The 26,408-nt window shown below is 44.3% G+C and overlaps 1 protein-coding gene across 1 annotated transcript in view; it reads left to right on the forward strand.

Moving 5' to 3' along the window:
* LOC138284758 (uromodulin-like) overlaps positions 1-26,408 on the forward strand; it is a 196,002-nt gene that overhangs the window by 158,072 nt on the left and 11,522 nt on the right. Inside the window, exons 7-8 of the mRNA XM_069223895.1 lie at positions 6,012-6,254; positions 8,552-8,711. Coding sequence (XP_069079996.1) covers positions 6,012-6,254; positions 8,552-8,711 — 403 coding nt within the window. The remainder of the gene's footprint in view (positions 1-6,011; positions 6,255-8,551; positions 8,712-26,408) is intronic.

The raw sequence follows: 26,408 nt of genomic DNA on the forward strand, positions 1-26,408 counted from the left end.
CATAAGACCAGTTCCACCCTGATAGGGGCTCTTCAGTCATGTACAGCGTTGTCCAGTGGTACAGTAAACATGGGACAAACATCTGGGCATACTCATGCCCACTTAGGGAGGTACAACAAGCACAAAAGGTGAGGGGAAGATGGTTGCAATAAGTCTAACCACTTGCAATTGTTTGGGGTAGCCTTCCCAGGTGGGAGCAAATAAATTAATCTGGCTCCAGCTGCACCCAGGATGCGGGCTGGGTGGGCTGCTGGGTGGAGAGCTTGCAGTAGTAGTAGGGGCCTTGGCCTTTCCCCGTTCCCACCAACCATATCTATGTTTTGGGTAACCCAGGTGGGCACCCACTGTAAAAAAAAAGAATTGCTTTCTCTCATCTGCACCAACTATGGAGTCTGGATGGGGACCCTGGAAGGTCCCACCGAGGTCTTAGGGCTCCCCCTGCACCCTTCCAACCATGGTCATGTTATACCCTGAGTGGACACCCATAAAAAGAAGAAAAAAAAGAAGAAGCCCTCAGCCCCAGCCTCCCCTCAATGCACATATGAAAGGATCCTTCACCTGCACTCTGCTTCTCCTCTCCTGCATCACCACACCATCTACTCCAGAACCCACTACAAACACATCAAGAGCACCCAACACCTACCAGTGAAAAAACACTCACATGCAAGCCCACTCCTCGCTAGCATACATGCTCCTCAACATCCACTCTCTCAGCAAAAACACCCCAGAGATTTGGGACCTGCTGGGAGACAACACCCCTTATATGCTTTTCTCACCATAAAATGACTGACCGCAACATCAACACCAGACATCACTTGAGCCATCCACTCCAGCTACAAAATCATTTGACTAGATTGCCAACACAGACCTGGAGAAGTAATCGAAATCAGCAGCAGTACCAACTCATAAACCAACATGGAACACCTCAACTTCAAACAACAAGCCATAGACAATTTCACCCTAAGCAGAACCTTGATCTACCAACCCCTGGAGCCCTGAGGCAACTTCATCAGCAACATCATGGACATTGTCACCCCACTAGCTATTGATTCCACTGCCTACATTTGCATTGGAATCCATAACTTTCACCTAGAAGATCTGACCAACCCCAATTCAACTGCTCTCCTTGAAAACCTCTGAAACCTCAGGCTCACCCAAAACCAATGCAGACAGACACATCCTAGACCCAGTTGTCAACTCATTCAACAGCACTATTAATACACCCACTCCCACCACTTGGACTGACCATGCCAGTGTCAGTTCTCAATCAACATCCCCCACCACAGAAGAACCATCATGACTGCCCATGACTGCTGACACTGGAACAAACTGTTTGAGGTGGACTGGGTTTCCATCCTGCAGAAAAACTAACCAGAGCCCACATGCCACCTATGAAGTAACATCAACAACATTAACAAATGGGTCCCCGCATGCGTGGATATCCTGGCCCCTCGGGAAAAAATAGAGCTCAGAATGACCAAATAACACTGCAAACAACTGGAAGAGAGATGACAAGCGATACATGAAGTATCAGACAAGGAAACATTAAAATCTGCTCAGAGACACTACCATCAGCAAATCCAGGAAACCTAAAGGAAGACTCTAGCAGAGAGCATCAACAACAGCTCGAACAACAGCAAAGACATTTTTGCTCTAATCAAAGTCTTCGCCCACAAGCAACACCTACCAGAAGCTTCACCTCAACCCAAGAACTGGTCAACAACCTCTCAGACTTCTTCTGCAATAAAATTACAGCCACCTCCATCAGCTTTGACCAACAAGACCCCATCAACACTGCAGTAAATCTTCCTTTATCAGAATAAAAGTGCCATCCTACAAACACTGAAGCCCATCACCACAGAGGAAACCATGGCTATCATGAAGGTCACTCACCACGTGTCTCTGTCTGACCCTTGCCCCTAACCAGGCATGGCTCGCGGGAGAGAAAGGGGGTGGGGTAGCACGGCGCGTGGCAGGGGGAGAACCTTAAAAAATATTTAATAAAAAACAAATAAAGCTTATCTTTTTTTTGTGCCGCACCGCTCCATCTTTGCATTGCAGGCACAGGCTCCCAGCCTGCCATGGAGTCAATCCTGACACTGCATGAAAGCAGCGTTAGGATTGGCAGGAGCGCACAGACAGGGCACTCCCAGGCAGACTGGGAGCCTGTGCCTGCTTTCTCCAGCCCTGCAACACATTGCCAGAATTGGAGAGAGTACAGTGTACATGTGTGTTTGGCCAGCCTGAGACGGCACTCCCCATCTGTCCCTGTTACGCCCGTGGCCCCACCCCTTTTATAGTAAAAACATAATAAACAGGGTTTATTATGTTTTTACTATAAATGTTTTGCAGTTGCTGCTGCTGGCGGGGTGGGGAGTGATGCCCCTGTCCCTAACACACTTTCAGCAAAGGTTTTACCTCATCAGCAAAGCTCTGACTCCCATCCTCTACACCTCCATCAACACAGCCAGCTTCTCAATAGTCTGGAAGCATGCAGCTGTCAATGCTCTCCTGAAGAAGCCCTCAGCAGACCCAGCCAAACTCACAAACTACCAACCAAACTCCCTTCTTCCATACCCATCCAAGGTCCTAGAGAAGGCCATTAATACACACCTCTCCAAACATATCCCAAACCGCCAGCTCTTCAACACCACACAATCAGGTTTTAGACCTAACCACAGTACAGAGATGGCTCTCATAGCAGAACAGATGAGATTGGATGGTCCTCGAAAAAGGAGAAACAGCAGTACTCATCCTTCTCAAACTCTCTGTAGCTTTCAACACAGTCTGCTACCCAATTGTGATCAGATGACTTCATGAGGCAGGCATTCAAGGGCCTGCCCTGCAATAGATATGCATCTTTCTTACCCCAAAAAGAAATGTCATTTTGGGACTCCTCCTGGTGACCTATGGACCTAGGACACACTCTACACAGACAAGCAAGAAACCTCAGAATCATTATCAACAACACGCTGGACATGATCCCCCAGGTCCACATCATCACCATAAGCTCCTTCCACACTTTGAAGTTGCTGAATAAGGTATTCAAGTGACTATCCAACAGCACCATGAAAACCATCACTCAAACCCTCATCACCAGCAGATTGGAATACATTAATACATAAGAATCACAAGCCAACTCCCAAAAAGGCTTCAGACTGTTCAGAACACACCTGCCAGACTGGTTTTCAACCTCACTCACTGGTCTCATGTCACACCACATGTAAGGGAACCACACTGGCTCCGAATGCATCAGCACTCACAGTTCAAGATCCTCACCCGCACATACAAACCACTACACAACATTGATCCTGCCTACCTGAACAACCACATATACGTACACCAACCCAATGGGCACTCAGCCATTCTCTCACTAACATACATATCATGCATACACAAAAGTGAGCAGGAGTCTGGTCCTTCTTACATATTACTCCTAAGACATGGAATGACCTTCCTTGTCACAGAGGCTTTTCATCACTTCTTGGATTCTGTAAGAAACTGAAGACCTGCCTTATAAGGCCCCTCAAGGCAAGCTCCACATACCTACAGATGCCAGGATACCGTTACGGGTAATATGGTGCCATCAAAATCACCATAACATAACACAAATGAGAGCCCTGGAGATGAGTTTGAAGGCAGTCACTTTGAACATGCAATATAGGCTACTAAAAGGCTTGCTCTGTCTGCCCATCCTAATCCTGGTCTGCTGACATTAGCTCTGGGCTTATGCTAGCCTGCTCTCCTGGGCCTCTCTGCACTACATTGCTCAGAGGAGACTCTGGACTAGAGAGGATAACATAGTTTAGACTATCCCTACACTGATTGGCCTTGCATTTCCAAATAACTGAATACTAATGCCCCTCACACTATCCATTACCACCTTCAGTTGCCCAAGACCATCCTATCCTTATTAAGTGGATACTCCTCATTTCTTTCTACAAACTCTCAGCCTCACACTCCATAACATTATTGACTAAGCTACACCTCTTAGAAGAGTACGCACTGGTGAGCAGTGCAATGATTTCACACCAATGCCAAGTGCATCATGCTCCAGTTCTTTCAATAAGACACTTTTGACAAGCACTAAGGGGCATATTTATACTTTTTGGTGCAAAACTGCACTAACCCAGTTTTCTATCAAGAGGTTTTGCACCGGCTTGCACCATTCTTTAGCACCAGCAGGGCACCATATTAAGGAATGGTGCAAGTTGGCAAAAGGGTAGGCTAGCGTTAAAAACAATGCTGTTAGCTGGATTGGGTGGCAGTATGAGAGAAAGGGGGTTTGCACCAAAAAATCACGTTAGGCAGGTTAGAGTAAAAAAAAAGACAATAGCCAGCCCAGCGTCATTTTCTGACGTAAAACCATCCATACCACATGACTCCCGTCTTAGAAAAAACAGGAGTCATGCCCACCACCCCAATGGCCAGCACAGGGGACCAGGGTCCCATGGGCATGGCCATTGAACCCAGTGGCATGTGGGGGGGCAGGTATTACAGGGTCCCCAATGGCACTTAAAGAAAAAAAAAATACTTACCTGTACTTACCTGGGATGAGATCCCCCATCCTCTGCTGTCCCTCTGGTGTCGGTGGGGGTATCCCTGGGGCCTGGAGAGGGCACCTGCGGGCTTATTCCAGGGTGTTCCACCATGGAAATGGGCTCACAGGTCTCCAAACGCCTGCCCTGACCCAGGCGTTAAGTAATGGTTCAAAGCAAGTTTTGCACCATTATTTGACCCCTCCCCCCCCGTGCGTGATTTTAGCACAGGAGGATAAATATGGCGCTAAGGCCATAGAGTCATTTTTTGCATGGGAATGCCTACCTTGTATCTCATTGACGCAAGGTAGGTTTACACATCAAAAAAATGACTTTACATCCATAACTTTGGCGCTTGACGGGTCTAGCGCCAAAGTAGAAATATGGAGTTAGTTTTGCACCAAATTTGCATTAAAAAAGATGCTCATTTGGCGCAAAACAAGTATAAATATGCCTCTTAATTCACTCCTACTATTCATGCAAACGACGCATTGAGCTTCACAGGAAGATACTAGCGATCAAAGCGCACAAATTTGGACCCTATACGACCAGTAAATTACCTTCCTTATGACTACAGAGCAGCATGTGGTATAAAACACTCAAAGCCAGGGCACTTTATTTTAGTGTTTAATCGATGGTAACCTCTGCACCCTGGCAGTAGTAGAAATCCTCTTCCTCCAGGTCAGTAGCTTGCATCAGTGTTTTCGTATGCATATTTTTTAAATGTTACATTTAAAGATGCAGGTGAGCGGTTGTCACTACACTTTTGTATGTCTGTGGAGAATGATGACAGACACAGTCGCTTCTTCTCCTGAAAATTGTTTATTCTAGTAGGATGCCAAAGTAAAGCTTTCTATATTTCTTTCAGCATGTATTAGCATAAAACAAAATTGGCACCAATTCCATTATTAGATCGAAGTTCGTTGCAAGGAAACACTTTTCTTCAAATGTGGAGAGTCAGTTCTTGCAATGCAAATGTTTGCTCCTAGTTGCACTAATAGAACTAATTGAATACAAAAAAGAATTATGTGTAATGTTACTTTGCAGAACTTTCGTTATGAAGGTTTGTTTACGCATTATTCTGTCAAACGGTGATATTTTACTTAGACCGCTGGGTGTTGGTTCAACCTCAAGAAGATACCTAAATGACAGACGATAAGTTTGATAAATTCTGTTTAGTAGAACGAAATCCCTTTATTCCGTAGATGTGTGGCGTTCTCTCCCCTTCAGTTAAACTCGATACCCCCATCTGTTTAGAACACTTCGCATTTCTCAAGTGTGCCTGAATCCCTTCCACAGTCTTTGTCGTCGCTGGACTCCTGTAAATAATTCTCAAGCTCCTGAAAACTTAAAGCGAATTATGTTTCGAGTTTATCCATTAAGATTTCAAATAAAGAAAGCGAAAATATATTTATGAAGTGTGCACTTACTGTCTTGTGCTTACTTACCCTTATCTTTTTTTGGCATCTGCAGCACAGTTACTCTTCCATCAGTGAATGGCTCAGGAACCATCTCCGCCACTATGGCTGCCTACATGTCTAATTCCTACACTGATCCGTACACAGTGGATAAAACACTGACGGTGGGAGACCCGCTCTACATTGGCATCTCCACTACTTTCCAGGATGGAGACACGTTCAGATTGAGAGCAGACAAGTGCGTTGCCTCCCCCACCAACAACCCCACTCAATCCGATGTGGTGTTAATTTCAGGCGGGTAAGTGGATCATAGTAAACTTGATCTGTCTTTCCTACACTTCTTTTCATATCTCAGACTCAGTGGAATGTGGGCACTAAAACATTCCTGAAGCAAATAAAAGGACACTATGATCACTGGCAGCAAATGTGGGTGAATAAAAGAGCAAAGGCCATTCACGAGTAAAACTGTAGAAATGAAATGCCAATACAATGCAGACACAAAACAGCAGAAATGTGCCCGCAAATATTATCTTAAAGAGATGTTGTTAGTCTGATGTACGAAACTTACATTCGCAAAAAGTGGTTTCAAACTGTGCACTGACTTTTGCAAACTGAAAAGAATTTTGAGAACCGACCTATATACTGTGATTGAATTTAAATGTTTTTAATGCAAACAGTTTTCTATAAAGTAAACAGGACTGAAAAGCATATTTTTATCTTTTTGTAGACTTGTTTGAGAGTAGGCACTTCCTACTCCCCAAAACCTGTTTTTTCTTACATTCACAAATGATCCGCTCCTACTCAAGAGGCAGTAACTTTTCGATGTGTTGCGGCTGGATTTCAGTCTCACAATGTGATACATGCCATAATTAATCACAAGTTGGAAGGCACAACCCATACACGCCCCTTCTACACCGCGATTCATTATACATTTCTAAGCCAATTTTACGATTCACTGAAGTTACTGAATTACAAAATGAGTTTGTACTTTTACACAAACCTGTGATTTTGTCAATTGAAGGCTTTGCAACATCAAACTGGCTTTCTACATCAGGCACGCTGTTTCTTGAAACGGTAGTAAAGCACTTTTGAAAAAAACAATGCATAGTTTCTGGGAGAGTGAGTGAACGAGTAAGTGTTTTTTATAATGTAGAGCACAGAGGACTACACTTGATGTAGCTTTTCTCTTTAAAGTTCTGTAAAGATAGACATTAAAAGGACACATTCCACACTGAAAGAAGCACATTTATGAAAAAGAAAAAGCCTGAGAAGGCAGTAGGTCTGTATATTTACCATTGGCCGATATGGCTACGTGACACAGCGGACCCAGGATACTGCCCGAAGCTGTTCCACAAGGGAAGGGTGCTCGAGACCCTTAGTTCTCCCAGGCAACCATGCATCAATCACTGCTGCAGGAGATGAGCCATCTGTGAGCTATTCACCTAACATCATTGGTGTTGATAGTGGGAAGCTTTTTCAGGCAGTGTGGCCAGTTCAAGAAACAATTAACCAGCCCCCTAGAGAGTAATATGTAGCTAAAGTGATTTCTCATGTGGGAGTGGAGAGTCTCACAAAGAGGATGTACTACTGAATATCAACTCCCAGAATATTATTGCATAGGAATACTGAGGACAGAATATCGAGGCAAGAATATCAAGGGACAAAATATCGAAAGGTTGTGCATATTACGAAGTATAGATGTATTATACCAAATTTCACATCTACATGCTTTGAAGCTATATATCATCGAGATACATATATGAGGAACTAGGTATAGGAAATCTAGACTTGCCTGTCAATATTTTATTTTTTATATTTTGTCCTTGATATGTCGTGGCACCGATATTGCGGTGTTAATATTCAGGTTGCACACCTAATGAAGACACGGCTTCATAGAACAATCATATAAACAAACACAAAACACACTGAATTTGTTGTCCTTCAATAGTCTGGTCAAGAGTTGACTGAAATTTTCCAGTTGTGTGAGACGTATTCTGGCTCACATACGCAGAACCTTTTAATGTGACATAATTACTTAAGGGTGTAGTTCAGCAGGTGGTGTAGATAAAGGGGTGAAGGCAATTGGAAGGTGGAACCCCAAGCTACATTTAAGTGTTACTCCTCATTACGATTGAGTTTAGCACCTCAGAGCACTGTCTCACTCACTAAAGTTAAGCTCACTCCTTGACACACAGCCTTTCTGGTTGTGTGTGAGTCACAACTTAGAATACAGTCTCACTTGTTTGTGAATCTCACTTCTTAGAGTGTGGTCTCACTGGTGATCAGTCTTGATTTAAATGGTGTTTCAGACATATGTGTTATTTTTTTTATTTATTCTAAAAACTGTTCCAAATTAATCAGATGTCGCTTTCGTGGCTTAAGGATCACTGAGGGTGGCTGACTGGAAGGAAAAAATTGAGGATGAAATATTCAAGAACTGGTTTCACTCACTGGCACAATAAGTACATCTCACCAGGCTGGTACTCTTGGTGGGCCCCAACACATACAGCGAGACAGTGAGGCTTTAGTGGTGACTTATCTGTGACATTAAAAGCAATATTTGAAATCTAACTCTAGGACCTCTTCTCTTCATAGTTGTGCAGTGACGGATGATACCGACGTACAGATTATCCACAACGGCGATTCCTTGGAAGTTATGTTTAAGATAGAAACCTTTGCTTTTGCAGACCTGTCTGAAGTGTACATGTCGTGTGAAATATCCCTGTGCAAGAATACAACACTAGATGACTGCAAGGTAAGTGATGGCCGTTGATACAGAAAAGGAATTTAAATAAGTTCCTTAATCAACTATTGGGGGAGTGCCACAATGAGCAATTGTAAGTACAGCAAGGAACTAGCCGGAGAAGAAGAATCAACAGTTTACTTCTTTTGCAAACAATGCAAAGGAAAGGTGCAGCACAAGAAGCAGCAATGCATCCATAAACAGGTACATCACATGCAGCACCAGCAGTGCAAGTTTACATCACCGTCAACACAGGTTTAAAAAATGCAACAGAAAGGAACATTTGGGGCCAGGAATGTCGGGTCCACCAGTCCCAAAAATTGCATATAGGCTGGGTGTGCGACCTGACCCTTTTGTCCCTGACAATGTATCCTGGAAAGAGGGTGCCACAAGGGTGCTCTGTCTCTTCTGTCCCTGACAATGTGTGCTGGAAAGAAGGTGCCATAAGGGAGTTCCTCTTGAGACCTCCTGATTCAATAGTGTACGCAGGAGGAAGAAGAATGGGAACAGTGGCCGGTGCAGAGTCTTAGGGTACAGCCAGGGCCGTCTTTAGGACTCGTGGTGCCCTGTGCAACAGTTTATTGTGGCACCCCCATCCCATTACCTCCTCCTTGATTTCACTCACTACCACCCTGCAAATGTGCCCCTCATCTCTCCATCGCTCCCCTTTCACATACATTCATGTGTTTTAAAGCACTTGTGAAGGCTGGCTTCACTAATCCACTCAGCTAGCCACATAAAATATAAGGGCATATTTAAGAGCCCCTAGCACCATTCTAACGCCACATGAGCGTCATTATTTTATGCTAACGTGGCGTTAGAAGGCCAAAAATGCTGTGCCATATTTACAAAGTGGCGCAATGCATGCATTGCATCACTTTGTATCCCTTTGTGCTACATTATGCCTGTGCCAGGTATAATGTATGCAAAGGGGGCATTCCCCGTTAGGCGGGCCAACAAAATGGCACAAAGAAATCTCCTTTTTTTATGGCATTTTAACGCCTGCTCAGAGTAGGCGTTAAAAGGAGGCGTCTGTTGGTTACAATGGGCCTCTGGGTACTTTGCAGGATTAGCATCAACATTTTTTACGTGAATCCTGCAAAGTGCCGGACTAGCGTAAAAAATTCTGACACTAGTCCCCTAACTATTGTCATGTTGCGCCATTTTAAATACAGCGCACACATGGTGGCGTCAGGGGAACACTAAGAGACGTAAGAAAAGTGGTGCAGCACTGTGTGTAGCGCCACTTTTTTCAAATATGCTCAATAGGGGCATATTTAAGAGCCCCTAGTGCCATTCTAACGGCACATTAGTATAATTTATTTAAAGCTAATGTCGCGTTAGAAGGCCATAAACACTGTGCCATATTTACAAAGTGGCACAATGCATGCATTGCGCTACTATGTAACCCTTAGCGCTACATTATGCCTGTGCCAGGCATAATGTATGCAAAGGGGGCATCCCCCATTAGGGGGGCCAACAAAATGGTGCAAAGAAATCTGTCAGATTTCTTTGCGTCATTTCTTTCCAGCACTTTTAATGCATGCTCAGAGCAGGCAATAAAAGGAGGCTTCCATTGGTTACAATGGGCCTCTGGGTGGTTTGCAGGATTAGCGTCAACATTTTTGATGCTAATCCTGCAAAGCGCTGGACTACCATACAAAATTCTGACACTAGTCCCCTAACTACTGCGATAGTGCACTGTATTTAAATATGATGCACACATGGTGGCGTTAGGAGGGTGCTAAAGGGTACAAGAAAAGTGTTACAGCACTGTGTGCAGCGCCACTTTTTTCAAATATGCCCCATAGAGAAATGCTTAATTGGTAAATAAAAAGGTGCTGGTGCCCAAAGCCCTCCTCTTAAACACATGGCTACAGCAATTAAATGTGTGAACACGGAATACAGAGGTAGGTTAATGCTGAAGCCATGTCGAGCCTCCTCAATCCATTTACAGGCACTCCCTGCCCCTTCAGCTCACTCTTGCGGATTTCTGCTTTTTCCCATTGTGATGCTTTTTCATTTTCTCTTCCCCCGTCTTTCCCATATGTGTCTTTTTCTCACAGGCAGAAAAATAAGCGCCGGCCCTAAAAAATAAGGGCTGGTACTCCCCGCTGGAAACAACAAGCACAATTAAAGCACTGCCATAGGGGCATATTTAGGACCCCCTTGTGCCATTCTAACGCCACATAACTGTAATTTTTTTACACTAATGTTTTTTTAGAAGGCCAAAAACACTGTACCATATTTGCAAAGAGGCGCAATGCATGTATTGTGCCACTTTGTAACCCTTTGCGCTACATTATGCCTGCACCAGGCATAATGTAAGCAAAGGGGGCATCCCCCGTTAGTGGGAGCCCAAAAAATGACGCAAAGAAATCTGTTAGATTTCTTTGCTTCATTTTTTCCGACACTTTTAACGACTGCTCAGAGCAGGCATTAAATGGAGGCTTCCATTGTTTACAATGGGCCTCTGGGTGCTTTGCAAGATTAGTGTAAATTTTTTTTTACGTTAATCCTGCAAAGCGCCGGACCAGTGCAAACATGTTTTACTCTAGTCCCCTAACTACCGCCATGGCGCACCGAATTTGAAAAATTACACACACATGGTGGCGCTAAGGGGTGCAAGAAAAGTGTTGCTGCAACGTGTGCAGTGCCACTTTTTGTAAATATACACCATAGTTCTGTTTTTTGCACCAAGCATATTAACCCTCTATGCTACTTTATGTGGAGTCAAAGCTGCCACAACTCAAAACTCCCATCCCTCTCTCTAGCAGGAACATTAATCACAAGAGGTATCTTGACATTTTAATTGTTATTTGAAGGTTAAACACACAAGGAACTTTTCAGCAGGTGCTTTTAAATCGCAAGTTTCGGTAGCTGTTGATAAACACAGCGCCCCCCTGAGGTCAGCGCCTGGTGCGGTTGCACCACTCGCACTGCCCAAAAGCCGGCCCTGGGTACAGCTTTCCTGATAGGATCACTGCCCTCCCTCATTACCTCACTGCAGTTTACTGAGTAACTTAAACTTCTGCAGTCTCCTGACAGTCGTCTAGCTTGCTCTCATTCACTCTAAACCATCCTAGCCTTGATCTTGTCATCACAGATGAGCAGTAGTCTGTCAAGGACTACAGGCTAACTCTCACCTTACATCAGCTAGGCCTCACAGATCCATATTTGGCTATCACGGTCTCTTGGGCAGCCATTAAAGACCATCAGCCAACCTTAGAAGACCACAAGCTTGGTCCCAGCCAACCATAGTATTTTTCTCAGCAACCTGTCCTGGCATAGTTTTCAAATATTTCTACCAGGCTTGACATACCATCAGCAAGCTTTGAGACAGTCCTCAGAGACAAACAGTAGTCCATCAGAAATGATCACCTGTCAGGCATCCTCACCTAATATTCATCTTCTCTATTGGCCCCAGTGTCCCTAATGTGAATTCATTCGACTGCACCAGAGCTCACACCCACTCTGACAATACTCAAAGTCTGTCAGACTCCCTCTATTGAATATCTTGCTATCTACAGAAAACCATAAACTGCACTCATCCCACAATATGACACCTTCTGCTGATCATAAGGGAACCCAAGAGATCACACACTAGTCCCAAGTGGACTGTTCATAACCCTCAGAAGCCATGATGAGGAACTCACATTCCCTCAGGTTTCCTTTACACTCCTTCACCTGGTCCACACAGACCTTGGGCTAGCCCTCAGAGGCCCTCAGTCCCACTATTCCAGCCACCAGAGACCCTGAATACCCATCTACTGGACCTAAGGCACGCTTACTTAAATCTCAGACCCTCCCTGATAAACCCAAAATATCCTCAAAGCAACTTGGGTGTCCCTGAAACTCTTCATTTAAGCTTTCAGATACTCCGAGGTCCTCCTTTGTAGCGCTTAAATGCTTTAGACATCCTCATTTAAGTCCCACTGCCTAATTTCTCAGCCCATGTTACTCTTTGCCACCCTTTCCTCAGTTCCCAATGTAACACAGCACCTATATCTAAGCTTATAGACAGGAGTGTATGAGTGGGAAGCACGGGCATGGCCTCTATAAACAACAACATAAAAGTATCCTTGGGGGAAGGGGAGGATGGAGGATTTATGCCCACAGTTTTGTAAAAGTTACTGGCACATTATTATGAGATATTAAAAAACCCCAATGTATTTCTCTTAACATATTTCTATTATTCCAGCCCAAATAATATTTTGTCAAATTATATTATTATTATTATAATTATAAGACAATTGTATATTGAAAACTACATTGGTCCTTCACTGTTAGCTAAAGCTAAATAGAATGTTATTGAGGTGATCAATATATTTAAATACACTAGGGTCAGAGGCAGCCTTTATTTTTAAGTGCGGAGTTCGACTCTGGAATCTCTGCACTCATAAAATTACTATTAACTCCAAGTTTGTGAACACAAAAGATAGTAAACTTACACAAAAGTGTAAGATTACCTTTGTAAAAGAAGCCCACAGTTTCATATTTGTTTGAAATCTCCGGAAGACATTAGTATAGAGAGTGCTGAATAATCATGCATAAAATTAGTGCTGAGGCGCTAAGGCAATGCACATTTTTTTTTCTATGTGCTTAGACCCAGTTTATTTTGCATGTGCTCTGATTTGCTGAAGAAACTATACATTTGCTCACACCTTAATGAAACTGTAGGACACTTGATTTAATAGGGACAAATTGTGTATAAACCCCTTGATTCTAGGAGTCAGACAGATTTTTGAAGAATTTTCTATTCTAGTCTAGATGCTGCCCAATTTTTTACTGATTTTGCTGCCCATTGGGACTTTAAATATTTTCTGACGTTCAACATACCTTGTATAACTCTGCATGTGAGAGCCTTTATGGGATTGACTCTGTACCACTTATTTTTTTAACTTTTGTAATAAAACCCTAAAATGTGTGGGGAGATGCTGTGATGTTAGGAAGCATTGGCTCATGAAGTTGAGGTTTAACACAGTGTCTGATCCAGTAAATGTGGGAGGTTTGGGTCAGATACAATTTTGGGGAGGGAGGTCTACATTTTGGGGCACACTTTTCTCCCATAGTTGCATAAGTGCAGGTGGTGAACATTGTCAAACACCTCTTTCATATTGCTTCATGATATTCCCATTTCTTACCCCAGTAATTTGTTATTCTCACAGATCCACATTGTACCACTGCCAGTGTGAAATAAACCTGGAGCCATTTTCTGTGAAAGATGTCTCCTTAGTTTACAGGCAACTAATTATTATCAATGGGCAAATGTTCCATTCTGCCTGCAGAATTAGTGGACTTTGGCCACTCCACATTACTCTTTAACATGGAATGCTGGGCAAATTCCACCAACCACTGTGTGGCAGAATTTTTCTCCTGCGAGACTCCAGAATATGCAACCTAGTCATTGCTAGCAAGATTTGGCATCCCGTAGAGTGATTTTCTGGTGCAGGTGGTCACCTGTGCTCGTAAGCGGCTAGGGGCAGAGGGATGACCTTTGAGTAGGTTTGCTGCAGCTCAAGTAGATTTTCTTTAGCTCTTTTGCAACACATGGTGTTGTTTCTGCTGATTTTCAGCACTGCTCACATTCTGGTGCTAAATTCCAGTGTGGGCTGTGCAAGCAGCATAATTTCCACCTGTTGGTGGAATTCCATAGAATCTCACACAGTTTTTCAGTAACTTCACAGAACTCTGCAGAGTGAAACTCCACAAATTCCACCCAGTCCTACCACTTATAATATTAATGATGGTGTGAGTCAAGAACTCATTTATCTAAGCATTCTTTGAATAACAACTGAGGACTATCTGTTGAACATCATGTATTCCTGTACCCTTAACAGATAACAGATGTTTATTGAACTCATTTTATCAATCTCAGAAAGATGAAAGGCTGAGTAGATCTGCTGGGATTCCACCGAGTGACCATGGTGTCCAAGACTTATTCTTGAGAGGATGTATAAGTTCACTAAGCCACTAGACCCAGTCATCACTACTTATGTGTGTTTATACTAGTAATATTTGGAAAACAATGTTCCTTCATCATAGAGGAGACATCCACAAGCTGTAGAGTATCTTTTAAGATTCAGAAAAGAGTAGTATAGGCATCAAAAAGCCTGCTGCGGATGTCATGTTTCTCAGTAACTACCACCCTATTTCTCTTCTCTCCTGCCCAGTCACATTCCTTGAAAAGTAAACACATTCTCAGAACTCTTCTTTTCTGGATGCTAATTTAATCTTTGAACCTGGCCAGTCACGCTTTCATTATTTTCGCTGTACTGAGACTGCCCTAATTTCCATTCTGGAATTCATATGACTTCAAATGACTATTGGTTGACTTCTCAGCGCATAAAATTCTGATCTCACATCTTCATTAGGTAGGAGCACAGGGTAAGGCTTTTTCCTCGAACTGTTCCTATTACCATGACTCTGGCCATCTACTTACCTGCTTTCATTCCAGCTCCAGAGAATCCACACAAATGGTCCATCAATGCTCTTCTTCAAGCCCTACACTGTTTAATGTTAGGGTTCCCACTTAGCACAACTCATTTCATACCATGGTCTATTATTCATGACAACTCAGACAACCTCAAATTCTGTTCAATCAACTGAATTTTCAGAACTGTGTTTTGGTTATAGTTATTTTAAACTCAGCACAGATAGTACTCACATTCATCTTTTGGGAAAACGGACCATACTTGTGTGCACTACCTGGTGACCCGAGAATCTTGGCTCGTCACCTATCCCAGTTTTGAAAGTATCTAATCTTGGATTTTAGATTGGCAAAGATCTTTCGCTACTTACTAAGGTTCAGCAAAATCTCTTTCATTTTTCCACCAACCATACCTCGTTTAACAAATTCTTCCATTCTTCCCTGTCACCGGGAGTTCTAGACCTTAATTCTGCCCAGAAGTACCTACTGAAATGCCCTTTAAAGCATCTTTCTAGAAATCAAATGATTCAGAACATGGCCCTACATCCATTTTTTATTCTTCATCGTAGTTCGGCAATTTTTCTTTACATGGCTTTACTTCACTTGCTTCTCATCTCTAACAGTATTCATTGAAGCTTCTGTAATTCTTGTCGTCTTTAACTTTCCGCCAAATTGGCCCGTTCTGCTTCTGCTAAAGCTCCTAGTTCAGTCGCTCTTAGGCCCATGTTTATACTTTTTTATCGTCGCATTTGGGTCATTTTTTTACGCTAAAGCGGCGCAAACTTACAAAGTACAATTATATTTTGTAAGTTTGCGCCGTTTTTGCGTCAAAAAGCTGCGCAAATGCGGTGCTAAAAAAGTATAAATATGGGCCTTAGTTTATTATGCCGCACTTTCCCTGTCAGAGATTGGGATTACGAGCTATTCCCTAATTTGCTGTCAAACAATAACATTCTAGTTACGTACTGACTCATCTCCTATGACCTTGCCAACAGAATAGTCTGAAAACATGGCTTTCCCTGTTTAAATCCGTTTGTCATAGCCTTCTGCATTCTCATTTATGGATCCCTAGTGCCAGTATAGCCTTCTGAGTGGTTATCATGCTACATGAATTAATGGAATAGAATACAAAAAAAATATAATAGAATAGACAATCACACAATATACCCCCAAGACTACGCTATGGAAAGTTCCCCATATCATAAGGTGCTATTAAATAGGCAAATATGTAGAGTGATTGGGTCAACCCCAGACATCTTTTCAGGCAGTGAGTTGGTTGACAGTATTGCCAAAAATAATTTTGCTCCAGCGCAAATTCCATTCGATCTGGATGCGATACCCATTTAGTAGACCCTGGCATCTAGCATACTTGTATGTCAACTACCGTTTCTTTCTGTTGTTCTGTATTAACTTTTCTGTTTTGAAACCGAATAATACAATCAGATTACAGCACATCCTAAATTATCTTGTATCACCTACATGGCGGTCAATATGTACTGTACAGCAAACAACTTTTAGGATCACCTCTCCACTCATTTAGTAGCAGCATTTAACTTTAACTATCTGGTCTTAGTATAACAAATCAAGTAAAAAAGTCTAGCTTACATTTGCCCTGCACAAATCACAATAATCATTTGACCTCATAAACTTTCAGTTAATAATCTGTGTATAAGAAGATTAGCATTTCTTCTCGCAAACACCTTGCCCGGGGGAGGTTGGGTGGCCCAAACAATACCTATAAGGGAAACCCAGAAGATACACAGACAGAGATGGGAGGAAAGTGTGTGGGGAGGGAGCGAAGAGGATGCTGCCTCTCCTCAGGCACCTCTCAGTGTAACACTTCACATTTAGTCATAACTCCAGGCCTCTCCCCCAAATGATCTTAAATTTCGCTGGCAACTGCAAATATTTTAGCCTGGTGCCCACATACGCACCCGATGGACAAAGTATAGGCCGCTCTCCTAATCACGCATAACAAGCATCACTGGGAATCTAGACTGACTCTCACTTTAATATACTTAATAGATGGCACTGGACTTCTCAGAAGTTGTCCTTGGCCTGGAATTACACCATCGAACAGCTGTTGAAGTTGGAGCCAGGATGTGAAATCATGTATCTACTGTGGTCATACAAACTCATTCAGGACTTCTTGGACAAGGTTTGGGAGACACTGACTCAGATTAGCGTCCTCGATCTTTGCCTTTCAGTAGAGTTAGCACTGCTCCACCATACCTAAACTTTTCCAGGTGTGGATAACCACACCTGATTGGCCTTTGTCAAAACTGCATACTGCACTGACGAAAATCACCCATACTTTCAGCCATATGACTTTTCCAAGGCCTCCTAAAAACGGTTAATTTACACACTTAGAGCCAGATTTACAAGGCCCTTGCACCCCTTATTGCCACATTTTTACCGCAAATGTGACACTAACGGGCCACTACCGTAGGGTCATATTTACAAGGTTGCGCCACCTTGTAAACCCTTTGCGCCACATCATGCATAATGTAGGCATGGTGGATGCAAAAGGAACATTCCCTCTTTAGGGGGCATCGCTAAAAATGGCGCAATGGAATCTACAAGATTCCATTGCGCCATTTCTAGCCTCATTTTTAATGCCTGCTTAAAGCAGGCGTTAAAATGAGGCTCCACTTAATTTCAATGGGCCTTTTAACACTATACTGGATTAGCATAATTTTTTTTTTTTGCGCTAATCCAGTATAGCGTTACAATAGTGTAAAAAAAATAACGCTATTGCCCCTAACATGCACTATGGTGCGCCACATTGTGAATATGGCACTACAATGGTGGCATTAGGGGATGCAAAGGGGTCACAAGAAAAGTAGCGCATCACTAGTGATGAGCCACTTTCTTGCAAAAATGGCCCTTAGTGATCAGCTACACATCTTAGAGACCACTTGAAATTCTTCCCTATTCTGAAAGTAAAATGAATACAGACTTGCCTCCATATAGAAGTTTAACCCTCTCTTTCTACCCACTGGAAAGATAGTTTCAGAGCCATGATTGTCATGAGAGGAAACCCTGATCTCTTTGTACCCAAGGATTGATTTTTTTAAGTTGAAATCTATTCCTTCACTCACAGTATTTGAGACTGCAGATGGTGACACGGTTATGTAGCCTGAATGCTTCACCCCTTCTTCATATTGTTAATTTTATCAGCTACTACCGAGTTACCTGTATCTCGGTGATTGTATCTGTTCAGAATTGACCACTGGATGACTTTTTAATGTACAACTAATAAAATATATGACAAAAAGTAAAAAAGAGACTACTAGAAAAGGGTTGTTAGAAATAGGGTCTTTGGTTGGCAGTCAGGTTACCCCCTGTCCAAGCAAGCACCCTCACTCTAGTCAGGGTAAAGGAGAATCACCCTTAGCTAACCCCCGCTCACCCCCTTGGTAGCTTGGCACGAGTAGGCAGACTTAAGTTCAGAGTGCTAGATGTAAAGTATTTGTACCAACACACACAGTAACTTAATGAAAACACTACAAAAGGACACCACACAGGTTTAGAAAAATAGAAAATATTTATCTAAACAAAACAAGACCATAACAAAAAAAATCCAACATACACAAGTCAAGTTATTAATTAAAAAGCAAAAAGAGTCTTAAATCCTTGAGAAAACAGGCAAAACACTGTTAGTGTTGAAAAGTACCTGGGTAGCATCAAACTGACACTCACAGGTGAGTATGCGTCGAAAAAGGGAAGCAGCTCGTTGATTTCTCACCCGCAAGCGAGACCGTGCATCGTATCTCCTTCTCCGGTTGGGTCGGCTTGCATCATTTTTCCTCCCCACAGAGGATCGACGTGTCGATCTAGGCAGCACTTGGGCCCGAGCAGGCGTTGCGTGGTTTTTCCGTGCCAAGCAAGGTTTGTGTCAAAAATCCACATCATCAGAACCTGCAATGTGGGTTGCAACATTAACAGCCTCTGTCAGCGCGTGTTGCACATCGTTCTTCCAGCTCCGTGCGTCAATTTTCCAGCCGTGAGCTGGTGGAGCGTCGATTTCTGCTGCGAAGCCAGCAGCACATTGTTTTTCAGCCACGTCTCGGAAGGTACTTCAAATGTTTCCCCACACAGCGGTCTGTGTGTGGATTTTCAGTCTTGGTCTGCTAGCTTCACCTTCCAAGGTCCCAGGAACTGGATAGGGCACCACTTGGCAGGGCAGAAGTCTCAGCAGAGAGTCCAGGTGCTGGCAGGAGAAGTCTTTGGTGGCCCTGATACTTCAACAACAGGATGCAAGTTCAGGACAAGCCCTTGGAGATTTCTTCACAAGCATGAAGGCACACAAAGTCCAGTCTTTGTACCTTTGCACAGGCAGAAGCAGCAACTGCAGGATAGCTCCACAAAGCACAGTCTCAGCAGGGCAGCACTTCTCCTCAGCTCTTCTCCAGGCAGAGGTTCCTCTTGATGTCCAGAAGTGATCTAAAGTCTGTGGTTTTGGGTGCCCTTCTTATACCCATTTTGGCCTCTGAAGTAGGGTTACTTCAAAGGAAATTCTCTCTTGTTTGTGAAATCCTGCCTTGCCCAGGCCAAGCCCCAGACACACACCAAGGGGTTGGAGACTGCATTGTGTGATGGAAGGCACAGCTCTTTCAGGTGTAAGTGACCACTCCTCCCCTCTCTCCTAGCACACATGGTTCCTCAGGATATGCAGGCTACACCCCAGCTCCCTTTTGTGTCACTGTCTAGAGAGAGGTGCAAACAGCCCAACTGTCAAATTGACCCAGGCAGAGAATCCACAAACAGGCAGAGTCACAGAATGGTTTAAGCAAGAAAATGGCCACTTTCTAAAAGTGGCATTTTCAAACACACAATCTCAAAACCAACTTTACTAAAAGATGTATTTTTAAATTGTGAGCTCAGAGACCCCAAGCTCCACATGTCAATCTGCTTCCAAAAGGAATCTACGCTTTAATCATATTTAAAGGCAGCCCCCATATTATCCTATGAGAGGGATGGGCCTTGCAACAGTGAAAACCTAATTTAGCAGTATTTCACTGTTAGGACATATAAAACACATTAGTATATGTCCTACCTTAAACATACACTGCACCCTGCCCATGGGGCTACCTAGGGCCTACCTTAGGGGTGTCTTACATGTAAGAAAACGGAAGGTTTAGGCCTTGCAAGTGGGTACATTTGCCAAGTTGGATTGGCAGTTACAATCTGCACACACAGACACTGCAGTGGCAGGTCTGGGCCATGTTTACAGAGCTACTAATGTGGGTGGCACAACCAGTGCTGCAGGCCCACTAGTAGCATTTGATTTACTGACCATGGGCACCTCTTGTGCACTATACTAGGGACTTACCAGTAAATCAAATATGCCAATCATGGAAATCCAATCAACAATAACATTTACAAAGAGAGCACATGCACTTTAGCACTGGATAGCAGTGGTAAACTGCTCAGAGTTCAAAAGCCAACAAAGACAGGTCAGAAAAAATAGGAGGCAGGAGTCAAAAAGATTGGAGATGACGCTGCATAAGGAAAAAAGTCCAACAAGAGTCAACGGTCACAGCAAGCAATGAGCTTGAACTTTAGGCAGACAGAAACCAGCAGCCCAGAGATTGGCACATTGTAGTAGGTCACACATACCTAAGAAGATTTTATAATGGCATGTGTGGAAGGGCTTTCCATTGATTGACCTTTTACATGACCTCTGATGTAACATAAATTATGCACATGAGAGGATTGCCATCTTAGTTGTTAGAAATGGAGTCTCTAGTTGGCTGTAGTTTGCACCCTGTCCAAGTAGGGACCCTCAGTCTTGTCAGGGTAAGGAAGCCACACAGCTAAAATAACCCCTGCTCACGCCATTGGTAACGTGGCACCAGCAGTCAGGCTTATCTCAGAGGCAGTGTGTAAAGTATTTGTACACTCACACACACACAGTAACACAGTGAAAACACTACAAAGGGACCCTACACCAGTTTAGAAAAATAGCCAAAATGTATCTGAATAAAACAAGACCTAAATAACACACATCCAACATACACAAGCTAAGATATGAATTTTTAAAGGTTAAATCTCAATAAAGTGCTTTGAAACACAATTGTAGTTGTCACAACATCATTGACGGAGTCGTTCCCAACAGCCCGGCGCTACTTGCACTGGAGTGCGGCCAGTCACAGATTCACACGTACCCCAGACACAGTACCTTTGGTAAACCAAGATGCTGCATGGAGTTGGCGAGTCGAGGCGTCGCTGGAGCTGTTGCAGCATCGGTTCCTTACTGGTACCAGGGAGGTGAGCTGTTGGTTCCTTACTGCCAGGCAGGTGAGGCATCAGTTCATTGCGGTTGCAGGGGGAGGTGATGCAACGTTGGTGCTGAGGTGTTGGTTCCTTATGATCAGGTGGAGTTGAAGAATCCGGCAGGTCAAGATGCGAGGCGTCAACTTCACTGTGTTGCTATCACACCATGGGGCCACGAGTGCTGCGACGGAGTAGGGTGTCCCAGACATCAGGGACACAGGACTCAGGATTCCAAGGACTCACGCTTTGTAGTACTCCGGATGCACTGCAGCAGCGTCGGGTCTGAGGCATAGGTCACGGTTGTTGCACTCAGTGAGGACCACGGCTCCTGGTGCAGGCAGCGGCGCCAAGTCAGATGGTGGCGCCGGGTCTAAAATTGCTCTGGAGTTGATGCACTTGGTTTCTTCTTGGTTAAACCAAAACTCATTCCCAAGGGCCCTAGAACTGGATTTAGCAACACTTGGTGAGTCAAGACTCTCAGCAAGAGAGCCCAGGTGCTGGCAGATGAAGTCTTTGCTATCCCTGAGACTTCTAACGGGAGGCAAGCTCAGTTCAAGCCCTTGAAGAACCTTGGAAAGTAGGATGTAGAAAGCAAAGTCCAGTCCGTTCACTCCCCAGACAGAAACAGCAAGCAACAGGCCAGCACAGCAAAGTAGCAGGCAGAGTGGCAGTGCCATCTCCATCATCTACCTCTCCTTCCTGGCAGAATGTCCTCAGTCCAGAAGTTTTCTGAAGATGTGGTCTCAGAGACCCAATACTGATACTGATTTCTGCCTTTGAAGTAGTCAAACTTCAAAAGAAAGTCTTTGTAGTGGACAAGACCCTGCCTTTCCTGATGTGGCCCCAGACATACTCCAGGGGGTGGGAGATTGCCTTGTGCAATGACAATAAAGTGATGTAATGACTCCTAATGAACGTTTCCTATGATTTAAGGGTGTTCAGTGGAAGCTCCATTATACCTCATTGACGTTTAAGGATAATGCACTGAAATATCTGATTATCAGGACATCAGTGTCTCCCGGTCTAACCACTGATAAGCTTTCAGGGCCCACACTCCATATATAGGTCCCCATTACAACTTTTGCGGTCTTTTCAACAGACCGCTGAAGTCACAGGCGCCAGATGAGCGCCAGTGTTGGCGGTCCGAAGACCACCATGTTACGACTTCATGTCTGTATGAGTGCATGTTTGTGAGCGAAGGGGGTGTCTGAGTGTGTGTTTGAGAGCGAATGGGGTGTCTGAGTGCATCTTTCCGAGTGAGTGGGGGTGTTCATGTGCATGCTTGTGTGTTCGAGTGAGTGGGGGTGTCTAGATGTATGCGTGCGGTTGGAGGTGTGTGTCTGCAACTGTGTAGATGGGTAGGAGGTGTCTGCAAGTGTGTGGATAGGTGGAGGGGTGTTTGCAGGTGTGTGGATGTGTTGGTGTGTGTGTGCCGGTGACAGGAATGGGGATTCCTGTCGCTTGGTTCCTTTTCTGCCAGGGTTTACGTGGCAGGGTGACCGCTGCAGAAAGCCTAGCGGTTTTCTGAGACGTAATACCACTGGTGGTCTTGCGGCTGCCGCCCAGCCGAAGGTGCTCACCTCCAGCCCTGCGGTCCAACTACCCTGGCGGTATTGGTGGCATTGTGGCAGTTTGGCTTCAGCCAAACCGCCAGACTCCTAATGCAGCGGTCTCTACCACCGGGTCTGTGGCAGAAAGACTGCCACTGCGAGGGTGGCGATCTTAAGACTGCCACACTCGTAATGAGGGCCATAATGTTGTATGGAACAGGGCCATATGGAGCAGGGCAGCCAGCCCCCCAAATCTGTCATAATACTATACAGACTCCTCAGGAACACATTCCAAGGCATTGAAAAGTAATTCTGTCCCTCCAGAGGGACTACCAGATAGCATTAACCACCAGCTCTACACCCACTTACCTGGTACTAACCAGTGTATCCCCTTTCAGACCCAGCCTTTGCCACCAGGCTCTAGCCTCGTCCTCTCTGTGCTCTTCTCTCTCCTCCTTCTTCCTCCTTTCTTCTCATCCAGCCACCTCTTTCCTCTTTAGCCACCTCTTTCATTTTTCTCTCACTCGCTCTTTCTCTATCATCTTCACTCTCATGCCTGTTCTCTGCTCTCTTTTACATTTTTACTTTTGATTCCTTCTCTCTTTTATGCCTTTTTTCCATTTGGTGCAACTTTCTCTTTGTGTCTTTTCCCCAGTTTTCTCTTTTGTGTCCCTTTCTTTTTTGTGCAGCTTTCTCTTTGTGCCTCTTTTTTTGTATGCAGGTTTCACTTTGTGCTGTTTTCTTCTTTTTGCTTTTTCTCTCCATTTCAGTTCCCCAAAGCTTCCTTCCCCCTCTCACATATGTTTCCACCTCCCACCTTCTCCCGCTCATTACCTGCTCCTCCTGTGTTGCCTTAGCACCTCTTCTTACCACTCGGAGAAGCCGCATGCTCCTCTCCCCTTTCAGGACCTGTCTGCGCCCGTCCACATCTGGACCGTATCCAGCGCCAGAATCCCTGATCTGATCAACCTCCAGCAATACTCCCCAGACTTTCTTTGGTTGATCAAGCCAGGATCCCTCTCGCCATGCTGCTGCCGAACACCGCCAAATACAGTAGGAGCTTGCACCTGCTTCTACTACCGATTCTCATGCAGCCTCCCACACCCCACACGCACAAGCCAATCATCCCACCTACACCCCACCCAAACCCCATGCCACCAAGATCCCAAATAACAACATTGACTTACGTGCATGCTTCTCAACACACTATCACTCAACAAACAGCATCAAAAATCTGGGTCCTACTAAATAGTGCCACACCAGAACTTTTCTTCGCCATGGAAGCTTGAATTAATTCCACATCAGCACCCAACATCGCCAAAATAATTCCTGCAGGCTACAAGATCACACAATAGGATAACAGCAACAAACTTGGACGAAGACTCACCATCATCTTCAAAGAATCTATCAAGTCCTTGACCTATGCAGAAATGCCCACCCCATTCTTGGAACATCCACACTTCAAACCACAAATCTCCAATACCTTTAACCTGCCTGGGACCCTTGCCTACCTACTACGCAGACCGGGGACCGCCTTTACTAACCTCATCATCAACTTTGTCGCCCCACTCACCATCAACTTTAGAGACTTTCTACCGCTTAACAACCCCAACTTCTACCTGGAAAAGAGAGCCAACCATTGCTCTACAGCACTCATCAAATGCTTGGGCAACATTGGCCTCATCCAGCTTATCACAAGTCCCTCACACAATATAAGACATACTCTGCAACCCACCTTTACCACTAGCGACAGCTTCAAATACATAGCCACCATGCCACTCACATGAACCCACTACTCCATCATCCACTTCAAAATCGACACACTACAAGTCAACACCACTACCACCCTCCTCAGTCCCTCTGGAAAAATCTCTGAAAAAGACTGGCTCAGGTCCCTCATCGCAGATCAACCCAGCCCCACAAATAACCCTGACAAGAATATCACAAACTTCAACCACTGGATCAGGGATTGCGCATACCCCTATGCAGCCCTCAAATCCAACAAACAAAGAAGATCCAACAAGCAAGCCAGCTGGTACACAGAGGACCTCTGTGAATCAAAACAATACTGCAATTAACTCGAAAGGAAATTGAGAACCAGCCACAAATCCACTGATAGATCAACACACAAGGCAGCTCTCAGACACTACCACCAGCAACTGCGAAACACCAAGAAACATGGAATAGCTAAAAGGATCGAAGGCAGCTCCAACATCAGCAAGGAGTTCTTCTCAATCATAAAGGACTTCACCACACCTTCAGCAACAGTCAACATCCTCCCTCACAAGAACTCTGCAATGACCTGTCAAACTTCTTCCACAGTGAAATCACTAATATGTGCAGCAGCTTCCCACACCATTCGGATCCTGCCCCAATCACTGCCAAATTACCAGCCACCAACCAAGATAGCCACCTGACCAAAGCAGATGTCCATAAAATATTACAAAGGTTCAAATAAATAAAGAGAAAATATTTCGCTCTTAATTGACATTATAGTAAAAAAAAATGTCTCAACATAATGGCAACATCAAAATACAGCATTTTCACTCACAAGTAGTTTTAGAGCGGCAGCCTCACTATTTTCTAGCTTATATTTGATAAACAGTGCACACAGAGGAAGACGTCGAGCTGTAGATAAAAGAGGGCAGTTCAATAAAAACCGTTAAAAGCCATAATGCATATTAAGCAAAAACATGTATCTTTATTGGGCTTTATTTGAGGCATAATAATCTGTTTTATATTCATGCACCGCGAATATACTCATCATAACAAACAAACTCCACATCCTCTAGAGAGCTCCACGTCAAACGTATGGAAGCTATGTATTGGAGGCTATTCATATATTATGTAAATTCAACAAGCTGATTCACAAAGGGAGTTTCATCCATAAACATATGTTTATAGCAAAAAAACGGTAGAATTTACACCTGCTCGGTAATCAGAAAAGCGTGCCTAGCAGATTATAAATCCATGTACTAGCACGGAAATGTGCGCCATTACTGCTTGAAATTATGTTGAAGATACTCCAGGCAAGGGGGTTGGAAGTGAGGCTTGTAAAGCATGATTACACTGCGAGATTTGGAGCAACCACAATTCTGCTCTCTGATCCTTTCCCTTCCTGGAAGTGTTCAGAGATGCGCTCATGGAAAGGCTGGAGTAAATCCCTTTGTTGTGTGAGAAGGGAAACGTAACTTTCCGAGACATAGGGGGTAATTCTGACCCTGGCGGCCGGTGACCGCCAGGGTCACCGACCACGGGAGCACCGCCAACAGGCTGGTGGTGCTCCCTCGAGCATTCTGACCGCGGCGGTTCAGCCGCGGTCAGAAGCGGAAAGTCGGCGGTCTCCCGCTGACTTTCCGCTGCTCGGGGGAATCCTCCATGGCGGCGGAGCGCGCTCCGCCGCCATGGGGATTCTGACACCCCCTACCGCCATCCTGTTCCTGGCGGGTC

This window comes from Pleurodeles waltl, chromosome 3_1 (genome assembly GCF_031143425.1).
Source record: "Pleurodeles waltl isolate 20211129_DDA chromosome 3_1, aPleWal1.hap1.20221129, whole genome shotgun sequence".
NCBI classification, from domain to species: Eukaryota; Metazoa; Chordata; class Amphibia; order Caudata; family Salamandridae; genus Pleurodeles; species Pleurodeles waltl.